General features: G+C 51.0%; 9 protein-coding genes across 9 annotated transcripts; 5 read left to right on the top strand and 4 right to left on the bottom strand.

Annotated features, from left to right (window-relative positions):
* Window positions 1-542: 542 nt before the first annotated feature.
* N7539_002127 (CeGAL family transcription factor) lies at window positions 543-2,672 on the top strand (the record flags this gene model as incomplete). The annotated part of the gene is made up of 1 exon (XM_056931730.1): window positions 543-2,672. The coding sequence occupies one exon, from the start codon at window positions 543-545 to the stop codon at window positions 2,670-2,672; it is 2,130 nt and encodes a 709-aa protein (XP_056793761.1).
* Window positions 2,673-3,173: 501 nt separating this feature from the next.
* On the top strand, window positions 3,174-4,460 carry N7539_002126 (putative tartrate dehydrogenase; the record flags this gene model as incomplete). The annotated part of the gene is made up of 3 exons (XM_056931729.1): window positions 3,174-3,435; window positions 3,514-4,037; window positions 4,113-4,460. The coding sequence occupies 3 exons, from the start codon at window positions 3,174-3,176 to the stop codon at window positions 4,458-4,460; spliced, it is 1,134 nt and encodes a 377-aa protein (XP_056793760.1).
* A 757-nt stretch (window positions 4,461-5,217) lies between these two features.
* N7539_002125 (uncharacterized protein) lies at window positions 5,218-5,529 on the top strand (the record flags this gene model as incomplete). The annotated part of the gene is made up of 1 exon (XM_056931728.1): window positions 5,218-5,529. The coding sequence occupies one exon, from the start codon at window positions 5,218-5,220 to the stop codon at window positions 5,527-5,529; it is 312 nt and encodes a 103-aa protein (XP_056793759.1).
* A 301-nt stretch (window positions 5,530-5,830) lies between these two features.
* N7539_002124 (type I glyceraldehyde-3-phosphate dehydrogenase) lies at window positions 5,831-7,226 on the top strand (the record flags this gene model as incomplete). The annotated part of the gene is made up of 5 exons (XM_056931727.1): window positions 5,831-5,924; window positions 6,006-6,575; window positions 6,655-6,769; window positions 6,861-7,068; window positions 7,131-7,226. 5 exons carry the CDS (start codon window positions 5,831-5,833, stop codon window positions 7,224-7,226), a joined length of 1,083 nt encoding a protein of 360 aa, XP_056793758.1.
* Window positions 7,227-7,566: 340 nt separating this feature from the next.
* Window positions 7,567-9,283, bottom strand: N7539_002123 (rRNA-processing protein PWP1; the record flags this gene model as incomplete). Its single annotated transcript, XM_056931726.1, has 2 exons — window positions 7,567-8,938; window positions 8,997-9,283. The coding sequence occupies 2 exons, from the start codon at window positions 9,281-9,283 to the stop codon at window positions 7,567-7,569; spliced, it is 1,659 nt and encodes a 552-aa protein (XP_056793757.1).
* A 281-nt stretch (window positions 9,284-9,564) lies between these two features.
* N7539_002122 (COX assembly mitochondrial protein) lies at window positions 9,565-9,953 on the top strand (the record flags this gene model as incomplete). Its single annotated transcript, XM_056931725.1, has 2 exons — window positions 9,565-9,598; window positions 9,694-9,953. 2 exons carry the CDS (start codon window positions 9,565-9,567, stop codon window positions 9,951-9,953), a joined length of 294 nt encoding a protein of 97 aa, XP_056793756.1.
* A 603-nt stretch (window positions 9,954-10,556) lies between these two features.
* N7539_002121 (rRNA-binding ribosome biosynthesis protein UTP23) lies at window positions 10,557-11,691 on the bottom strand (the record flags this gene model as incomplete). The annotated part of the gene is made up of 3 exons (XM_056931724.1): window positions 10,557-11,359; window positions 11,458-11,547; window positions 11,604-11,691. The coding sequence occupies 3 exons, from the start codon at window positions 11,689-11,691 to the stop codon at window positions 10,557-10,559; spliced, it is 981 nt and encodes a 326-aa protein (XP_056793755.1).
* Window positions 11,692-12,765: 1,074 nt separating this feature from the next.
* N7539_002120 (PP2C family serine/threonine-protein phosphatase) lies at window positions 12,766-14,141 on the bottom strand (the record flags this gene model as incomplete). Its single annotated transcript, XM_056931723.1, has 3 exons — window positions 12,766-12,821; window positions 12,883-13,544; window positions 13,615-14,141. 3 exons carry the CDS (start codon window positions 14,139-14,141, stop codon window positions 12,766-12,768), a joined length of 1,245 nt encoding a protein of 414 aa, XP_056793754.1.
* Window positions 14,142-15,088: 947 nt separating this feature from the next.
* N7539_002119 (uncharacterized protein) lies at window positions 15,089-16,791 on the bottom strand (the record flags this gene model as incomplete). The annotated part of the gene is made up of 2 exons (XM_056931722.1): window positions 15,089-16,094; window positions 16,175-16,791. 2 exons carry the CDS (start codon window positions 16,789-16,791, stop codon window positions 15,089-15,091), a joined length of 1,623 nt encoding a protein of 540 aa, XP_056793753.1.
* Between the last annotated feature and the right edge of the window lie 176 nt (window positions 16,792-16,967).

The following is a 16,967-nucleotide window of genomic DNA, read 5'->3' as shown; positions in this document are numbered from 1 at the left end:
AGATGTCAATTTCTGACCATCCTATCCAATGGCCTCGTGCGTTGCTTGCTCCGAACTCTCTTACAATTCACGATCGCACTAAAAGTAATTGTCAGTGCCCGATTGCATAGTGCTAATATCCACTCTCGTATACTGACTTTACATTTTCGCTGTCTACAAGGCTCACATGATATGGCACTTGAACCTTGAATCTCTGTGAGATTCCGTCTTTTGTCCGTGTATTTCTGTGAGAGTACCAATCACCAAGAAAAGACTTACCCAAACCTGACGACATGATGCAAACCCGAGTAAAACACCCAGCCCTCTTTTCGTTCGCGCTCAAATGCTCATGACGTTATGAGTAGTCCAAACACAGTAGCTGGCGCGGCCGGAGAAAGACACTCCCAGATCACGTGACCCAGAGCAGCGACACCCATTGTCTGATTGCTGAACTGGCTGATATTGTTCAAATTCGACCTGGCGACTCTTGCCAAGTTCAATCATCAAGGAGAGAAAAAGTTGTCAAAGTGACTGTCTGGAGTATTGGAAATGTGTCACGTACTATGACATCTCAGCCCTCTCCTCGATCACTTACGGAAGAGAGCGGCTTGGACTGGCACTATGAATCAAGCGCCACGAAGCGACGGCGGCGAACGTCTCCAGCGGAGGAATCACGACCCTCTCCTCGTGAAGTTGGTGTTATGAGAGAATCGAAGAAAACTGGCACCGCGACTTTCTTAGGTAGCTCCAGCGGGATTCATTTCATCCGCCATGTCTACAGTGCCTTTGCTCGACGATCGACAAATGTGCAGCAGAGTCAACAGCGTGGAAAAAGCTCTGTGCCTGGTGAAGACGATCAGTTACAAGGTGAAGGCCTCACTTTGACTGGAGAGCGTGGTTTTTGGAGTTCTCGCGAAGTGAATCCGGACCCCACTGTGAAATTCAGTTTTGATGATTTGGTAGCATGGACTCGCGACTTTTTTGAAATTTGGCATCCGTGTTTTCCTTGTCTCCACGGACCAACTGTTTTGAAAACTATGGAGCAGCTGGCTTTTCACAGTTCAGCGTCTATCAATCGCCTTGACATGGTTGTGATCCGCTCGATTCTCTCAATATCCCTCGCAGATAACCGACAACGTCGATTAGAATCTCCTCGAAGAGGGCCAGTTCCCTCAGATCTTGTTTTCAAAGACGTGACTCATGTGATGACGGAAAGTCATAGTCTCTTGTCAGAGCATACAACACTTCAAACTCTGCAGGCTGCATTCGCAGCTCAGCTAGTGCTTGTCTCATCCTTGCGCTTGAACGCAGCCTCTCGGCTCGGTGGTGTTATTATCCGCACGGCGTTCCACTTGGGTCTACATCGCTGTCCAAGCCGGTTCACTTGTTTTACTGTTGACGAGATCAACCTTCGAAGCCGTCTGTTCTGGTCCATCTATACACTAGACCGATATTTATCTCAGGCCCTCGGTATCCCTTTGGGAATTCGAGACGATGATATTGATGTGTGCTTTCCAAACGCCGAGAGACACGACAATCCTGACATGAACGTTGTTCGCGAGCCACGCTTGGTTCTGTTTTCTCATCTTGCCCGATTTGCCCAAGTGCGTGGGCTGATACTGGAGCTCCGAAACAAGTCGATATACCATAGCAATGCCACTCCAGCAGAAGTCTCCCGTGTGAACGGAGAGATTGCTAAATGGTGGAACCAGGCCTATGACGACGTGTATTCAGCGGAAGATGGCGCAGATACGCAAGTCAGCACGCCTTCAACCTTGAGACGATGTCACCAGTTGCTATTAGAGGTTTTGAGGCACGAGGCAATCATATCGATGAATCGCCCCGTGCTTGCTGTAGAGAGACCGAATCCGGAATACAAACTTGCTCTTCAGGTATGTATTGCATCCTCCCGTTCTCTGCTTTTGGCATTGAAGAATCACCTCTCTTCTGCTTTCGATGCTCCACTCGCTTGGCCATCTTATACCTGGATCACATGGATTGCTTGTCTCATTCTGATGTACGCCTCGTGGGAGGGTGAGATCTCTGTCACGATTGCTTCAAAGTATGCCAGGACCGCAATTCAGATCCTCGAGCATCTCTCGCTGCGCGGGAGTAGCTGGCCAGAAACCTGCATTGATGCCATCAAGAGCATGCAATCTAACTTGTCCGCAAACTCTGAGGCTGCTAGTTGCCGAAGTTCCAAAGAATCTGAGGGTCTGGAATTCCGAAGTGATATGAGTCGGGTCAATCAGGGCTTATCGACACGAGACTTCTCTCCCCGGAGCGAGGAAAGAACCCCCCATACTTTCGCTAAGAAGGCAGACCAAGCGCCAGAGTCTCGCGATTGTCGTGGCCATCAGACAGAGACCGTCTCCCGTCCTGGAAGATATCGTTCTGTTCCTGCATATTCCAGTTTCTCCGCACAGAGATCACTCCAGGATTTGGGCAATCTGTCAGCGCCTCAAAATCGTGATTTGCATGAATCTAGAATCTTCGCCAGTGAAGACCAGACGGTGGATTCGGCCCACGGTGCAGGACAGCTTGTTGGTGATCCGATCGATAACAGCGAATTGTTCGCCACGGGGGACTTTGGGTCTTCAGCATTTGCATTTTCGGATCCTTTCTCATTCACAATGACGGATGCTTGGAGCGTAGCTGATCGGCCATGGATGGTCCACGAGAATCTGTGGTAATAGAAACATTCTTTCCGAACCGTGCGCGATCAATTACCTGCAGGACCTTCTGAGCACGAAGAGTGGCCCAGACAGTCACTCTGCTTTATAAATGTTGTCATTCTTATTGTCCGCTCATCAGTCAACTCCCATTGGCTTGATCCAATGACTTCTGGTCCTCTTGAATTCTCGGGCGATACACATACATCCCGCAACCCTCGACCTGAGGAGGCTCATACTTCCCCGCCCGGACATGTCTTTGTCCGAGTGGGTCTTCTCCACGACAACCTCCCGCTCGATCGCCCGGACATTCATACCTCCGAAAAGGGTTGTAAGCTCAGTCCTATTGGTTTCACGACCGTGTGCTCACTTTCCAGAAATCGGATTGATGTGGATATATAAAGGCTCATTCGCATGCACTTTGCGTATACTGCGTTCTTTTTCCAGTATTGTTCGAATAGTTAACTTCACATTTGTCGAAAGTGGAAAATCCTCTTTCTCCAACAACCCCAGAGCCCCGCAATGTCTCCCTCAATCACATCTGCAAACCAGACGTACAGCATCGCGTCCATCCCGGCCGATGGTATCGGTCCGGAGGTCATCAGTGCTGGGATCACGGTACTGAAAGCCTTGACCGAGACTCTAGGAACTTTCAAGCTCAATTTCACAAACTATGACTGGAGTTCCGAAACGTACAAGAAGACAGGGAAATACATTCCCGAGGGGGGGCTTGAGGAACTGAAAAAGCATGATGCTATCTTCTTTGGTGCCGTAGGCGCCCCAGGTTAGTTTAATCACACTTAGCCAGGCCGCCGGATCTAGGATTCTAATTCTCTGTTGTGCTTACATGAGTGATCATCAGACGTACCCGATCACATCTCGCTTTGGGGTCTGCGTCTGGCCATCTGCCAAACCTTCCAACAGTATGCCAATGTACGACCAACCCGTGTATTCCGCGGTACCGAGTCTCCGCTCCGCAACTGCAAACAAGGGGACCTGGATTGGGTCATTGTTCGCGAAAACAGCGAAGGTGAATACGCCGGACAAGGCGGCCGTTCGCACACGGGAAAGCCATGGGAGGTAGCGACCGAGGTCGCGATCTTCTCTCGTCATGGAGTGGAACGGATCATGCGATTTGCCTTTGAGACCGCTCAGCAACGTCCCCGCAAGCTCTTGACGGTCGTGACCAAGAGCAATGCGCAGCGCAACGGGATGGTCCTCTGGGATGAAGTTGCCCAAGCTGTGGCGAAGGAGTTCCCGGATGTCACCATGGACAAGATGTTGGTCGATGCGATGACAACCCGTATGGTGTTGAAGCCGGAGAGTCTGGACACTATCGTGGCATCTAATCTGGTCAATCACCCGCTCCCCCCCCCCCTCTCCCTCGTCTAGCCTTTCATTGATAAGAACATTACCCCAGAAGGATTTCGAACCTGATCAGCTGACATCTTTCAATTGTAGCATGCCGACATTCTCTCGGACTTGGCGGCGTCGTTGGCTGGATCCATTGGCATTGCACCCACGTCCAATCTCGACCCGACCCGCGAGTATCCGAGTATGTTTGAGCCTATTCATGGCTCTGCGTTCGACATTACGGGGATGGGCATCTCCAACCCTGTCGCTACCTTTTGGACCGCAGCCGAGATGCTCGCGTGGCTGGGCGAGCAGGATGCGTCGAAGCAGCTGCTCGATTGCGTCGAAAACGTGTGTGAACAGGGCGTCCTCACCCGCGATTTGGGCGGAAAGGCAACCACCAAGGAGGTCACTGAGGCTGTCGTGGCTGAGATCGGAAAGCTTGCGACCAAATAGGTTTCTGTCCGATCCGAAGCTCCATCACTTTGATGACGACAGTCGTAAAGACGAAGTTTTCCAACTAGCGGTCCCACGTTCCCGCTATGAACAAAACACTTTTACGATGGCCTCGTTTATCTTGAGCAAAGTGCATAGAATGAGTATCTGCCGTCACCGGTGGTAGAAATCAAAACGGTACCAAACATAATGTCCGTACTATACATCTTACATCGTATTCCTTGAAAGACGTCAAACAGATTGGCTGTCCCAATGCAGACGATGTGTTGAGAACTTGGTCTTGGGATGATCCAAGACTTAAGTACCGACAACCGGGCGGACATCAGATGAGGTTCGGCTTCCCACTCTGCAACTACAAAGTACCCCTGCTAGTGCCTACTGCCTAGTGGACTCTAGACTCATTATCGGTCCAGTGGCTTCCAATTGCGACTGCGAGGTGTGAATTGAGTTTCAGGTTTGTATTCAGATTTTTAATGATCTTGGTCAATATTTTGCTCGTTTAATGCGTCAATGCTTCCATAGAAACACATAAGTTACTGCGGAGATGAACCCGTAGAACACGAATCGTGGGTTCCGCGGTCTATATACGAAGAGATGGGTCCTGGCTGTGTTCTTGCTGATTGCCAACTACAGCAGGAGTAACAGTGCATAGCTTGGACACTGTCAACAACCGAAGATCCAGTTGGCAGTGATGGCTGATGAGTAGTTATCCAAGACCCACACGGTGTGGTCGAGTCCTCCGTATATCGGCACTTCCATGACCCCCGAAGCTGTCAACGTGCCTCCGATGTTTACTCCACCACCCACGAGCCGCCATATCAAGACCTGGACCTTTGCAGCTCTCCATTTGAAATGTCATAATCGGCACTATTGCGCAGGACTCCACGGCGGTCGGTTAGTGGGCGCGGGATATTCTGGTGCCGTAGAACCCTCTTCTATTGGACGAGGGAAGTATGAGGGCGGCAGTCCCGATGAGCGTAACCGCGGGGAGGAGCAGTTCGGTGCGAAGGATGGGTTGCCGATTGGGATGATGTTGGATGCTCGGACCGAATTGACGGGGGTTGCTTAGATGCTAGCTGGTCTTATTCGAGGAGAAGGATCACGGCGATAGTGGATGCGGAAAGGATCGGGTGGTTGGGTTATGGTGCTTTCTACAGCTAAGCCTGCTTCAAGAGGGGCAATATGGCAGCCGTCTTGGGAGGAGGTGTTATAAGGGACGCATGTTCCGCCATTCTGGTGCTGGAGAGAAATTGGTTTTGTATAGTCAAGCTTGTTTCGTGGCCAAAAAGAAAGAGCGATCAGTAACTTGCCCGTGACGTTTGTGCTGAGATTTATATCAATCATACCAAGCAGTGAGATCTCGGTCCAGCATGGCGCCTTCAATCAGCGACATGCCCATCGCCAGCCCTCATGTCTCGGGCCTTTCTAACTGCAAGATTGGAATCAATGGATTCGGACGTATAGGTGGGTAACGTGGAAAGATGCATGAGACTGATACCTGGATCGACCGAATCTACTTACACTATTCTTATTGAAAACATCTAGGACGCAATGTCCTCCGTGCTGCCCTAGTCCGCTCAGATATCCAGATCACAGCCATCAATCACACATGTTTGACCGTTGAAGACCTCATTTACCTGATCCGTTACGACTCCTCCATGGGCAATCTCGACGAACGAACCAACATTCAAATCATATCCGACAATCTCATCACGATCGACGGGAAACAGATTGCACTCACCTCAGAGCGAGACCTCAAAAAGCTCAACTGGGCTGCTTTGGGCGTCGACTATGTGCTCGAATGCACCGGCAAATTTACAAAACGTGACCTCGCGATGGATCATATCACATCCGGTGGCGCGAAGCGAGTGCTCATCTCTGCGCCGAGCTCAGACTCGCCGACCTTTGTGTACGGCGTGAACACGGATGCGTACACGTCGGATGAAGAGTATCGTGTTGTGTCCAATGCGAGCTGTACGACGAATTGTGTCACTCCTGTCTTGAAGGTGCTGCACGAGACCTTTGGTATCACACAGGGCTTTCTCACTACCATCCACGCCGCCACTCGATCTCAACAGGTGCTGGATGGATATAGCAAGAAGAATCGTCGTTTGGGTAAGCAGCATAGAGAAGATCCATACCAAAGTCTGATTTGGATGAGCTTCACAGTGACAAGCAACTGACCTCTTTTTAGGACGCGGTGTCTTCAACAACATTATTCCTACTACCACAGGCGCAGCCAAAGCGGTTGCGGCTGTCCTACCCGAATTGAAAGGCAAAGTGACAGGTGTATCCATTCGCGTTCCAACGTATGTACAACTACCTCCAAAGACAAAAACAAAATGACCTTGCAGGTTACCTAGGACCATGGACTTCAAAGCTGATCGGCTATTCTATCAGGCCCAACGTCTCCATGATCGACCTGACCATCAGCACGGAAAAGGCCACTTCTCTCAATGAAATCCTCTCTGCTTTCCGGCTTGCTGCCAAATCCGATATGGCCGGTGTCTTGCAAGTCACGGACGAAGAACTTGTCAGTAATGATTACAACGGCAGTCCATACAGCGCGATCATTGACGCTCCCGCGTGCACCGAACTAAACCCCCAGGTAGGCGTCTCTCCCATCATGTAGAGACATTTGCGTCTTTGCTCACGACAAGTCTCTTCCAGTTCTTCAAAATAATGGCATGGTATGACAATGAATGGGGCTACTCGAATCGCCTTCTGGATTTGACCACCCTTGTGCATGCCAAAGAGAGTGCGTAAGGGCCCTCGGTTCCACGGATGGGCGTTTGGGTGCTGCAAATAGGCGTAGCGTTTCTGAGTTGGATATAGAATAATTCACGATACACATCATTTGAGAATGAGGGAGTCTAGTTTTTTTTTTTTTAGAGATCTTGCGCTACTGAATGAGGATGAAACTGTCGTGGTTTTAACCATTCACTTGCCGATTCTCCGCAGTGGGAGACAGTGTGCAAATTGTATGGCAAAACACGAGTATACTCGCTAGTGTCTATTTTATTCTGCCTTGCATCAACACTAAAAACTTCACGGGTATCTGGCATCGTCATCGGGCTCATCTCCTTCTCTCTCCTTCTCTATACAGTTAGTCCTCATCCATGGACTCCCAGCCGTCAGGCCCAGCGGCGGCACCATCAGCACCCTCATCGGCGCCCTCCTCATCATCAGAGTCGTCATCGTCCGCACCCACACCGGTGATGCGCTCGGGCACGTCTCCAGCCAAGTCGGGCATACGAGACACGAATGTTCGGCGCACAGCTCCGTTGGTGGAGGCATCCCAGATCTGGACAATACCCTTGCTGCCGGCGACAGCTAGGCGGAAGCTCACCTCCGGGTCGGGAGCAAAGCCAGTAGAGAAGACCTTGCCGACGTCGAGCTTTCGAGTGACGACGAGACTGGGCTTGTCGTTCTCGACGTTCCACAGCTTGACCTCCTTGTCCGTTGAACCGGTCACCAGGAATCCAGGGATACTGCGGTTGATGTCAAAAGACGAGACGGAGGAATCGTGGGCCTGCAGCGACCAGACGGGCTTGGACTCGGCCGGAGAGGCGGGGACGTTGCGGACATCATAGCGATAGACCATACCACCGTCAGTGGTGACGTAGAAGTAGTTAGGGTCATGAGGGTCCCAGCGCACGTTCTCAACATCAGTATCAACTCCCCAGCGAGCCTTGGCATCAGGAGCACGCATGTCGGCAGCGACCACGGTGCGATCATAAGAGCCACTGAGAAGGATTGTGGACTCTTTGGGGTGCCAGTCGAGCGAGCAGACCTTGTCGGTGTGGTGTGTGTATGACTTGGCGCAGCTCGTGGTGTTCAGATCCCACAGCTTGACTGTGCGGTCTGCAGAGGCGGATGCCAACAAGTTCCGATGCTGGCGATTGGCGGCAAGAGCCAGCACGGAGTCGATGTGGTACTCGTCATTGGCCTTGGACTTCTTCTTCGACTTCTTTTTGGACGAAGAGGGTGCGGTAGTGTCCTGCCCGCCTTGTCCCAAAATGGCGTTGGGGTACATGCTGTCCACCACATCCAAGTCCCAGATCTCAATGTCGGGCTCCATTGTGCCGACGGCAACAAAGTTTCCTGCCTCACGTCCCTCGCTGCCCTTGCCGACGGGGATGTCTAGCCATTCCACGCAGAGAGGAATACCTGGGAGCATGATATCGTGGTGAACGTAGAGATTGTCGGCACGGTCCTCATAGACGTAGACCTCGAGGTGGGCGACTTCGTCCTCGACTTTTCCGGCAAGGAGCAGGTTGTCTGTTGGCAGAATTTGAAGCTCCTCGCGCTCCTCATCCTCCTCGTCCTCGGGAATAACCAAGTAGGGATCAGCCTCGTTGGGCTGGTGGTAAGCAAGCGACTGTACGTTGCCGAAGCGAGTCACTTTCTCTCCAGACTCATCCACGTCATCGCTGTCGTAGTGATCCATGTCGAATTCCTTCAGAACATCGTCGTCACTGCAAGCCGCGCATCAGTCTGTGTCCCAGCTCGTTCTTTTGTAACGCTGAAACCTACTCTGTGATTGCTTTCGTCTCGTTTCCATCTTTTGTTTTTTGCTTCGCACCATCCTCTTCCATGCTATCACTGTCCTTCGAGTCATCTTCCATGGCGGCATCGTCGGCGTCGTCGTCATTCGTCTCGCCCGCCTTTGCGGCACTCAGGTCATCTTGCGCATCCTCTAGTTGCATTCGAGCAAGCTTGGAAATGCGATTCATCTCGTCCTCGTCGATTTCATATTTGGTGGGGAATTGGGCAGCGACACCCCGTCGCACCCACGCTGTGGTCGTAATCATTGACGACATTATGAATGACACCTGATTGTGATGAGGGGACTTCGATGTACTCTCTTTCTTTTTATCGGAGTATATTTTTTTTTTATCGGTGAGTGGGGAATCTTCCCGGCAGAATTGGATAATGTTTCTTACCGCCCCGGAGGTCGGGATTTGGGTGGGTCGATTGAGGCGCATCGGAATATGGAATGCTCTTCGAGGTAAAGATTAATCTCACCTGAACATCAAAGTTCGAGCCTCGAATCAAACCCGCAATTTCTCGCCTTGCAGCACACAGCTATACAAACCAAATCATGCATTCTCACCTTCACACTCCGTACAACGTCAGTAAGTCAGCTCAAACAGACCATCAACCTTCCATTATACCTTCCTCGATTCGCCGCAATCCATCACGATGCTTTGCTGACTATGCACAATATCAGACTGCGAGGAAATCATGACAGCCCTCGATGAATGTCACGCCCGTGGCTTTATGTGGAAAGCTCTCGGAAACTGCAATGACATCAAGATCGAAGTGAACAAGTGCCTCTCCATGGAACGATATGACCGGGCGAAGAACAACCGCGACAATGCACGTGATAAGCGGCGACGCATCGAGGACATCTGGGCCAAAGAGCGCTCTTTCAGTCAGCCAGGTCAGGCCTCCAACGCCGAGGGTGCACCAGATAGTGCCAAGCAATGATTTGCAATGGGCATCTCACAGACAAATCTATTCATGGGGAAGGAGTTTGGCGCTTCACTTTTTTTAGGCTGCCATGGTGGCCTGTCATCTTCCTCTCTTCTCTAAGTTCTTGTACGATGTCCTTTATTGGGGAGGTCATTTCTATATGATACGACAGATTGACTGTATATATACCTATCAATCTCTTTGTGGAGTCATATTCGCGTGGTCTGGTAGCAACAGGTGGTTCGAGCTGCACACTGGTAGCAACAGGACAGGAGTAGCTCAACGAACTTGATTGAGTGGCTTTCATTCAATGAGGTACCTTAACAGAATCTTGCCTACCTAGGTAAGTAGTAGAAGCCCGTCTGTTATTGTTTACGGTATACCTGACATTACCACCCGCCTCGTACTCACAGGCACAAGCTCATTCGGCCATTCGCAGCCACGTCGTTAGGTTTTGGATTGATTGGATATTCGTCTTGGGTTTGTGACGAGAATACGTATATGTGATCAACTTTTCGACAAAGAATGAAACATGCCCTAACGCCATGCCGGGGTGATATCGTTTGAGAAGTATTGATGCAAGGTAAACCAGCGCACTCGGAGAAGAGAGCCCACCGCTCAAGCCTCCAACTCCATAGCCTGAGCAGTCTCCGTAGAGTGAGGGCCAGCTTCGTTTCCCTCACGAGCTCCGCCCTTGTGATGACGCCGTCTCCTCTTGGTCTTAGGAGCATCGCCTTCTTCACCACCAGCCTGCTCAGTGGGATTGTTGTCTCTTGAGGCCTCCGTAGCAGCACCCTTTTGTGATGGCTTTGACCCTGTTGACTCAGCTGCGCGCTTCTTGGGCTTCTTCACACTGAGTGGGTTCGGTCCCTTTGCTTTTTTCAACCCAGGGATCTTCTTCTTCGCCGCACTTTCTTGCCCATCTTCTGGCTTCGACTCCGGCTGGGGCAAGCCCACGCGGAACTTGTCCCTCTCCACGCCTTCACGCACATTCTCTGATGGTGTACTCATAGGCTCCAGGACCATGACGGAACGCTTCACATAGATGATGGGCACACCGGGGATTGAGCGCGCACGAACGCGCAAGTTGCGAGCACGGCGCAAAGCTTGTTCTTCTTGTCGCTCCTCATCTCGCTTGCGCTTGCGTTGTTGCGTATCATTATTGTTGTCTGACTTTTTGACTGCGGGGTCGGCTGTTGCTAGAATATAATGCTCCTTGTTCTTCTTGGCCTCTGCATTGGGCGAAAGCAGCGAAAGGAGGCATTCGATCTCGTCAATAGGCTCCGAGGCTGGGTTGTGTGAGCAGTGTCGGAGGGGCAGTACTGTTGGCGGTGGAAGATGATAAGGACGGAACGGCTTTCCAGTCTTTGGGTTGATGGGCTGTGCAGCAGTGATGGCAGCCAGAGAGCATTTCGTCAAGACTATCGCAGGCGGTTAGTTTCTAGTAGGCCCCAATGACCGACATTTACAGAAGAAAAGCGCAGCTTAGTTCCAAATGAGTTCCTGGCTGAAAACTTACGTGGTTTGATCTGACCCTGCACTGTCCTCTCTAACGCAGGCATCAAGTCCATCTTGAAATTGTGTACCTGCTGCAGGAAATTCGAGTCCACTGGGCATTCCTGGGTCAGTATAAAGCTCGCAAGCATTGATCAGAGAGAAGCTTACCCAGGACTTGATATGGCTCACGGAACCCAAATGTGAGTTCATACTGGTGCATAAGCTTGCGGTACTTCTTTGAACGTTTCGCTCTCATTGTGTCGGACAAAGGCTCTTGTAGGCTTTAATTTGATTCCGTCAGAGCGTGTATATTGCCGCGACGCTGCTACGATGAAACTTTTTTTTTGTTCTGCCGGGCGGCATTTCAAGCGGTGTTTCGGATCGGGGCGTGTGGACAGCGGAATGTGGGAAGGCTTGCTAAGTTGCTACAGCCGACCGATGGCTTCAGCCAACCCGCGAGACCTACAATATGGAACCGACCTACTAGTTCATGTCATTTGTGACGATTGACTACTCTGCATTGTCCAGGTTTTTTTTTGGGCTTCATTTGTAAGAGAAGCTCAAGCTTTTCGCATGAAGCCCTCAGTTACACTTATCTCCATATAGGCATTTCAATGCAGTGGAAATCAGAACTAAGCAAGCACTTATTGTCTCCAGAAGTAAGTCTCAGCACGACATCAGGAGATAATATGAACATATCCGTATGCGATAACACACTGAACTATTGACTCGCGAGATCTTACGCGAAAATGTCCCGGCTTCAAGCGGTCACTGTGAGTCAACTGTGAGTCAAATGACAGGACTTTCCGGGATAGCATTGTAGTCATATGTAGATGGCAACCTCAAATTGAGCCAAGTGTGCGCACCCTTGCTAAACGGTAGCTTTCATAACAATTCCATCGCCATGTCTTAATAAGCTCGATGATATCATCACTGAATTATGATCCTTACCATTCAAGTATGGATCGGAATCCCGGGATATACGGTAGAATCACTATGTGGTTGAGAGCCAGCTCCGCGGATGTTACTTGCTCATATACAACACATGTGGAAACACGATATGTTTGACAGTATTCGTCGGAGGAACAGGCCGTTGCATCCCTGATGCAAGGCACAGGGCATGGTGAATAAGGGCTCTTCAATGCCACCACGTCATGGACCGAACTTGACTGTGGGTTGACCTGATCGCGGTTTGCAAAAACAATCGTTCATGTTCGCTCTCGGTAGAAGGAAACCAATTAGTCGATGTACCTCATAGACCGAGTTCATATCCAAGATATGCATGGTTGGTTGAGGGGGCGTGAGATTGGACTATTGGTCGTAGGTGCTTTCACCCGGCCCGTCTGTGGCAGGAGGCGATCACTACGGAGATGTCGTCCATCTTGCCTGTTTCCAAGTCAGCTTCTTTCGTGGCTCAGTGCAGTTGTGCAAAAGAGCCGGTTCCTACCTCCTTCGATGGCAAGACCCTCGTCCACCGCCTTTTCCATGAACGGACTCTCTGCGAATGGATCTCGAGCGATATTCAGGGCGGCATTGAGAAGTTCCCTGGCGGTATACACCATCCGTGGATCCGCAAGGTCAGACGTAGGAGACACATTCTGATTCTTGCAACGACTTTCGTCCCACTTCTTGGTGCTGTCCATGACGATTTTTAGTACCTCGTGCTCCCAAAGATTGTCCATGACCCCATCGGACACTACAAGCACGATATCATTCTCTTGAAGCGGAACCTCTGACAGGACAGCATCCTTGCGCGGAGTATCAACACTATTCGTACCCAACTGCATTGGGCAATCGAACCAATGCCACTGTTCCGCTGTCCGAAAGATAACTTTGTCTTCACTTGGCCGAATGACCAAGACCTTGCAATCGCCCAGGTTGGTCACGTAGAGGAGCGGTTGCAGGCTGCTCCCCTCATCTCCAGTGAAGTGTAAGATTGCTGTAGCCGAGGTTGTGGTGCCAAGCCATTTGGTTGGTTTTTCAGTGGCAAGAATTGTTTGTTCGTAAGCAGTCTGCAGGTATTGAATAGGATCCAGTGCGGTGTCATTCTCAGACACGAAACGCTCGACCTCGAGAGACCAGAAGTGAAGGAGAAGACGAGACCATAGTCTAAAGGAACTGGGTCAGAGCTATCGCAGCAATCCAAACGCGCACACTCGGTGTAAGAGGGTAGGCTTACGCTGCATGTCCATGAGGCTTTGTCGCCCACGCACCAACCCCATCGTCTACCCCCAAAAAAGTTTCCGCAGCAAGTATTGCGTCGTCTCCATTTGTCAAGCCACGAATGGGTTCACCCCGTACGGATAATCTCTTATCCTGGCTCAATGAATGCGTGGTCAAGGGATCGGAAAAGGACGATGAAGGGGGCGACAAGAAGGGCGGGGGAAATGGACGTGGCGGCCGTTTGGCGCAGAAAGCATATCCGGTCTCGAATCGAAAAGGCGATGGCGCAGGTCCAGCGCGCTGCCGATCAGGACTGGGTGTGGTGACACCGTAGGATGGCCACACAGCCGTGTGGAATAGCCGTCTGGACGGTTGGTGGACCAGGCTTCGCGCTAGGTGGATTGGGTCGCAGAGTCGAGAAGCTCTGCGACAAAGGAGACCTGAGACCGAAGCCCCAGTCACGTTCCCCACGATCCACCGTCTAGTCAGCCTTGGGAAGGATGAAAGATGTGAAGGTGGGACGCTGCCGACCGTGATCACCATCCCTAACTCGACGCCTCTCCGCAAACCCACTTGGAGCAAGTTGAGGGATGGTTGAGGTTCTGAGACGATCAAGTAGTCATGGCCTACACGAGGGAAGAACAGGGAGAGAGAAGGTTTTCAGCGACGAGGCTTAGTGGAGAGATGGTAATCTGCGCGCGAGAGTGTCAAGACACGAGCGGCATGGAGTGTAGAAGGAAAACTGTTGGCTGTGCTTCGCCGGAGCCGCTCGAGGTATAGCGAAGTCTCACGGGCTTGCCACACCGACACCTGTTCTGTGCTCTACATGGTATCGCGAGTCATAGCTTGCGTCAAAATGTCTATTTACTGCTCCACCAGGTGTCCTCATCATACGAAATCTTATGGCGATATATAACTTGACAACTTCTCGTGTTCCATGCCACATGCAAATTGGAAGCGGTCCGATGATCTTCCCTTGTTCCCGAAATTTTCGTGCGAAATCGGATGTGGCTCGATAGTATAAGCACTCGGATGGGTGACGGTGTCTGATTTACGAATTTATGCACGGCTGTGACTGCTTCCCGCAGGACGAAATTGGGCGGACGTGTACTAAAAGGGATATCTTAAAAAGTGTCAAAAGCTTGTGGTGAAGAAGAGAGTCATCATTGCCTCAGAACCATGTGTCACGTGTTAAGGGCGCATCGAAGTCGCTGTTGAGGTTGAAAGTGACTATATCTTCCGGACTTCCATGACCATCGCATCTGCGAGGAGAGGTCAAGAACAACAGCGTTTTTGCTCTGTGTGTGGAGGAGATAGATTATGGAGAAGCTAGAGTATGGATTATATTGGGTATCATTGCGTAATTGATATGCCTTGCCCGCTAATGCTGAAATCGAACTGTCAAACACGTCACCTCCACCCGAGATCTCACATTGTAAATGCCCGCTTACACCAAACAGTCGCAGCGGTGATCACTTGAAGGGTACCATTCACAAAGACCTGCCCCAACGCTCCTTCTGAACCTCGAGCTCGAAGACTGAGAACGTCTCGCTCCACTCGAACATGAGAGTCTCGGTGGATACATCCCGTCGAAGCATAGCAAGCCCTTGCCAGCATGCACGTGCTGCGGTGGTGGTGCGAATGCTGAATTGGAACCGACCTGGGCTCTTGCAGAGACGAGAAGTGATGAGGCGTACGTACCGCTCAGAGCATATGCAGGGCTTCTCAACTTCGATTGTGCAGCCTCGTGCACATCCACAAGTTGATGGGCATATGCATTTGCGGCATTTCGCGAGGTTCAAAAGTCGACTTCTTGGGTTCTCGCGTCGCACATCCCCGATCGACTTGCCTTCGAGACTCGCCAACGCTGCGAGGCGATAGTCTAGCACGAGGTCCTTCTCCCACAGCACTGGGTTTGCCACCCTGAGATCGGTGAAAGGCAGGTCAGACGCAGGAATGTCATCGGGCATTGTAGTCCGGTCAGCCACGGTAAACCATTTTTCAGATATTGCGATCAGAATATTTGGCGGGATCGAATAGAAAAATGGTACCATACTGACCCATCTAGTGACGTATTCTGACTGATGGTCAGATAGGACGTTGTAAGTGAACTGCCGATAGCCGATGACATTGTCAGGGTAGGAAGGTGAATAAAGCCCCTTCACGATCAAGCGTTGAGTCAGAACCTCTTGCCACATGCTGACGACCTCTTGGTCAACGTACCCACAGACATTGGTCTTGTCAAGAGTTTCCTTGCAGGCGAGCAAGAGTCTGTGGATGTGATCTGCGACGGGGAGGGTTGACAGTGGGGAGTACGCCGGAGGGACACTTCTTGGTGGATGCTCAGCCTGGTAGAGAGTGACAAGTTCAATCCCAGCCAATTCGAGAGTCACTCGCGAATAGAGTGCATAGAAGAGATTGTTCACATTCTCGACCAAAGTTGCGAGGTCACCAGTTCGGACCTCCTTTTCAGCGCGCTTGATCCAGAATGTGAGACTGAATTCGGTCTCGTCGAGTTGTTTTGAGTGAAAAGTGTTAGTATATCAAAAGATGATGTGAGGCCAAATTGGCTGGACTGTGAGCGAACCTCAGCGCCATAACTCAGACACATGGCCTGCACGACCTTGGCCATTGCGTACACCCTGGGGAAGACCCAGAGCAATCTCTCGAATGAAAACTGTCGCGACAACTTTGGCAGACTGTGGGCAGATATTTCCCCTGCAGAACAGCCAGGAAGGTTTGGTGTAGACGCTAGCCCCCCTTCATGGCAGCCAACCGCGAATGCAGAAGCATCCCAGGGACACGGCGCTTTTATGGTACCAGCCGCAGCTTGCGATTCCTGAAAAAACGGTTGTCTGACATGGGAGAAAGTGTCCAAGGACTTATGACCAAATGGGTATCCTACACCTGGGTGCTCTGTAAAGAAGGGCTTTCCGGTAGGCCCAACAGGGGGGTTGGGATCGTCATCTTTCGAATACAACGAAGACGAGTATTGAGTTTGATTGTCATTCTGTTCCCTCAAGGTGACTTGTGATACCCTGACAAGATCGAGGGCTGGAGAAGGACGTGCAGAATGAAAGTCCTCATCAGTACTGATGGCTGACTGCTTGCGGTACTTTCGCTTCAGCCGAGCCTTCCAAGAGGAGACGCTCCAGAAGCTCTTGGAGCTTGATCTTCCGGAGCTGGATCTCATCTTAGTGCTGTGAGCTCACACGTTTCTCTTGCGTATGTTTTAGGTGCGTTTGGTTTCTGGTGCGTATGATGTGCGTAATTCGAGCATGAAACGATTATCGGACCCGCGTCGAGGCTGAAGAAGATGATGTCGTCCAGGATAGCAAACGACGCGCGAACGATGCCATCGGGGTGGTG

Source organism: Penicillium diatomitis (genome assembly GCF_028827545.1).
Source record: "Penicillium diatomitis strain IBT 30728 chromosome Unknown utg000002l_segment0_segment0, whole genome shotgun sequence".
Classification (NCBI taxonomy): Eukaryota; Fungi; Ascomycota; class Eurotiomycetes; order Eurotiales; family Aspergillaceae; genus Penicillium; species Penicillium diatomitis.
The sequence above is the reverse complement of the archived record's forward strand: the minus strand, read 5'-3'. Positions and strand labels throughout refer to the sequence as shown.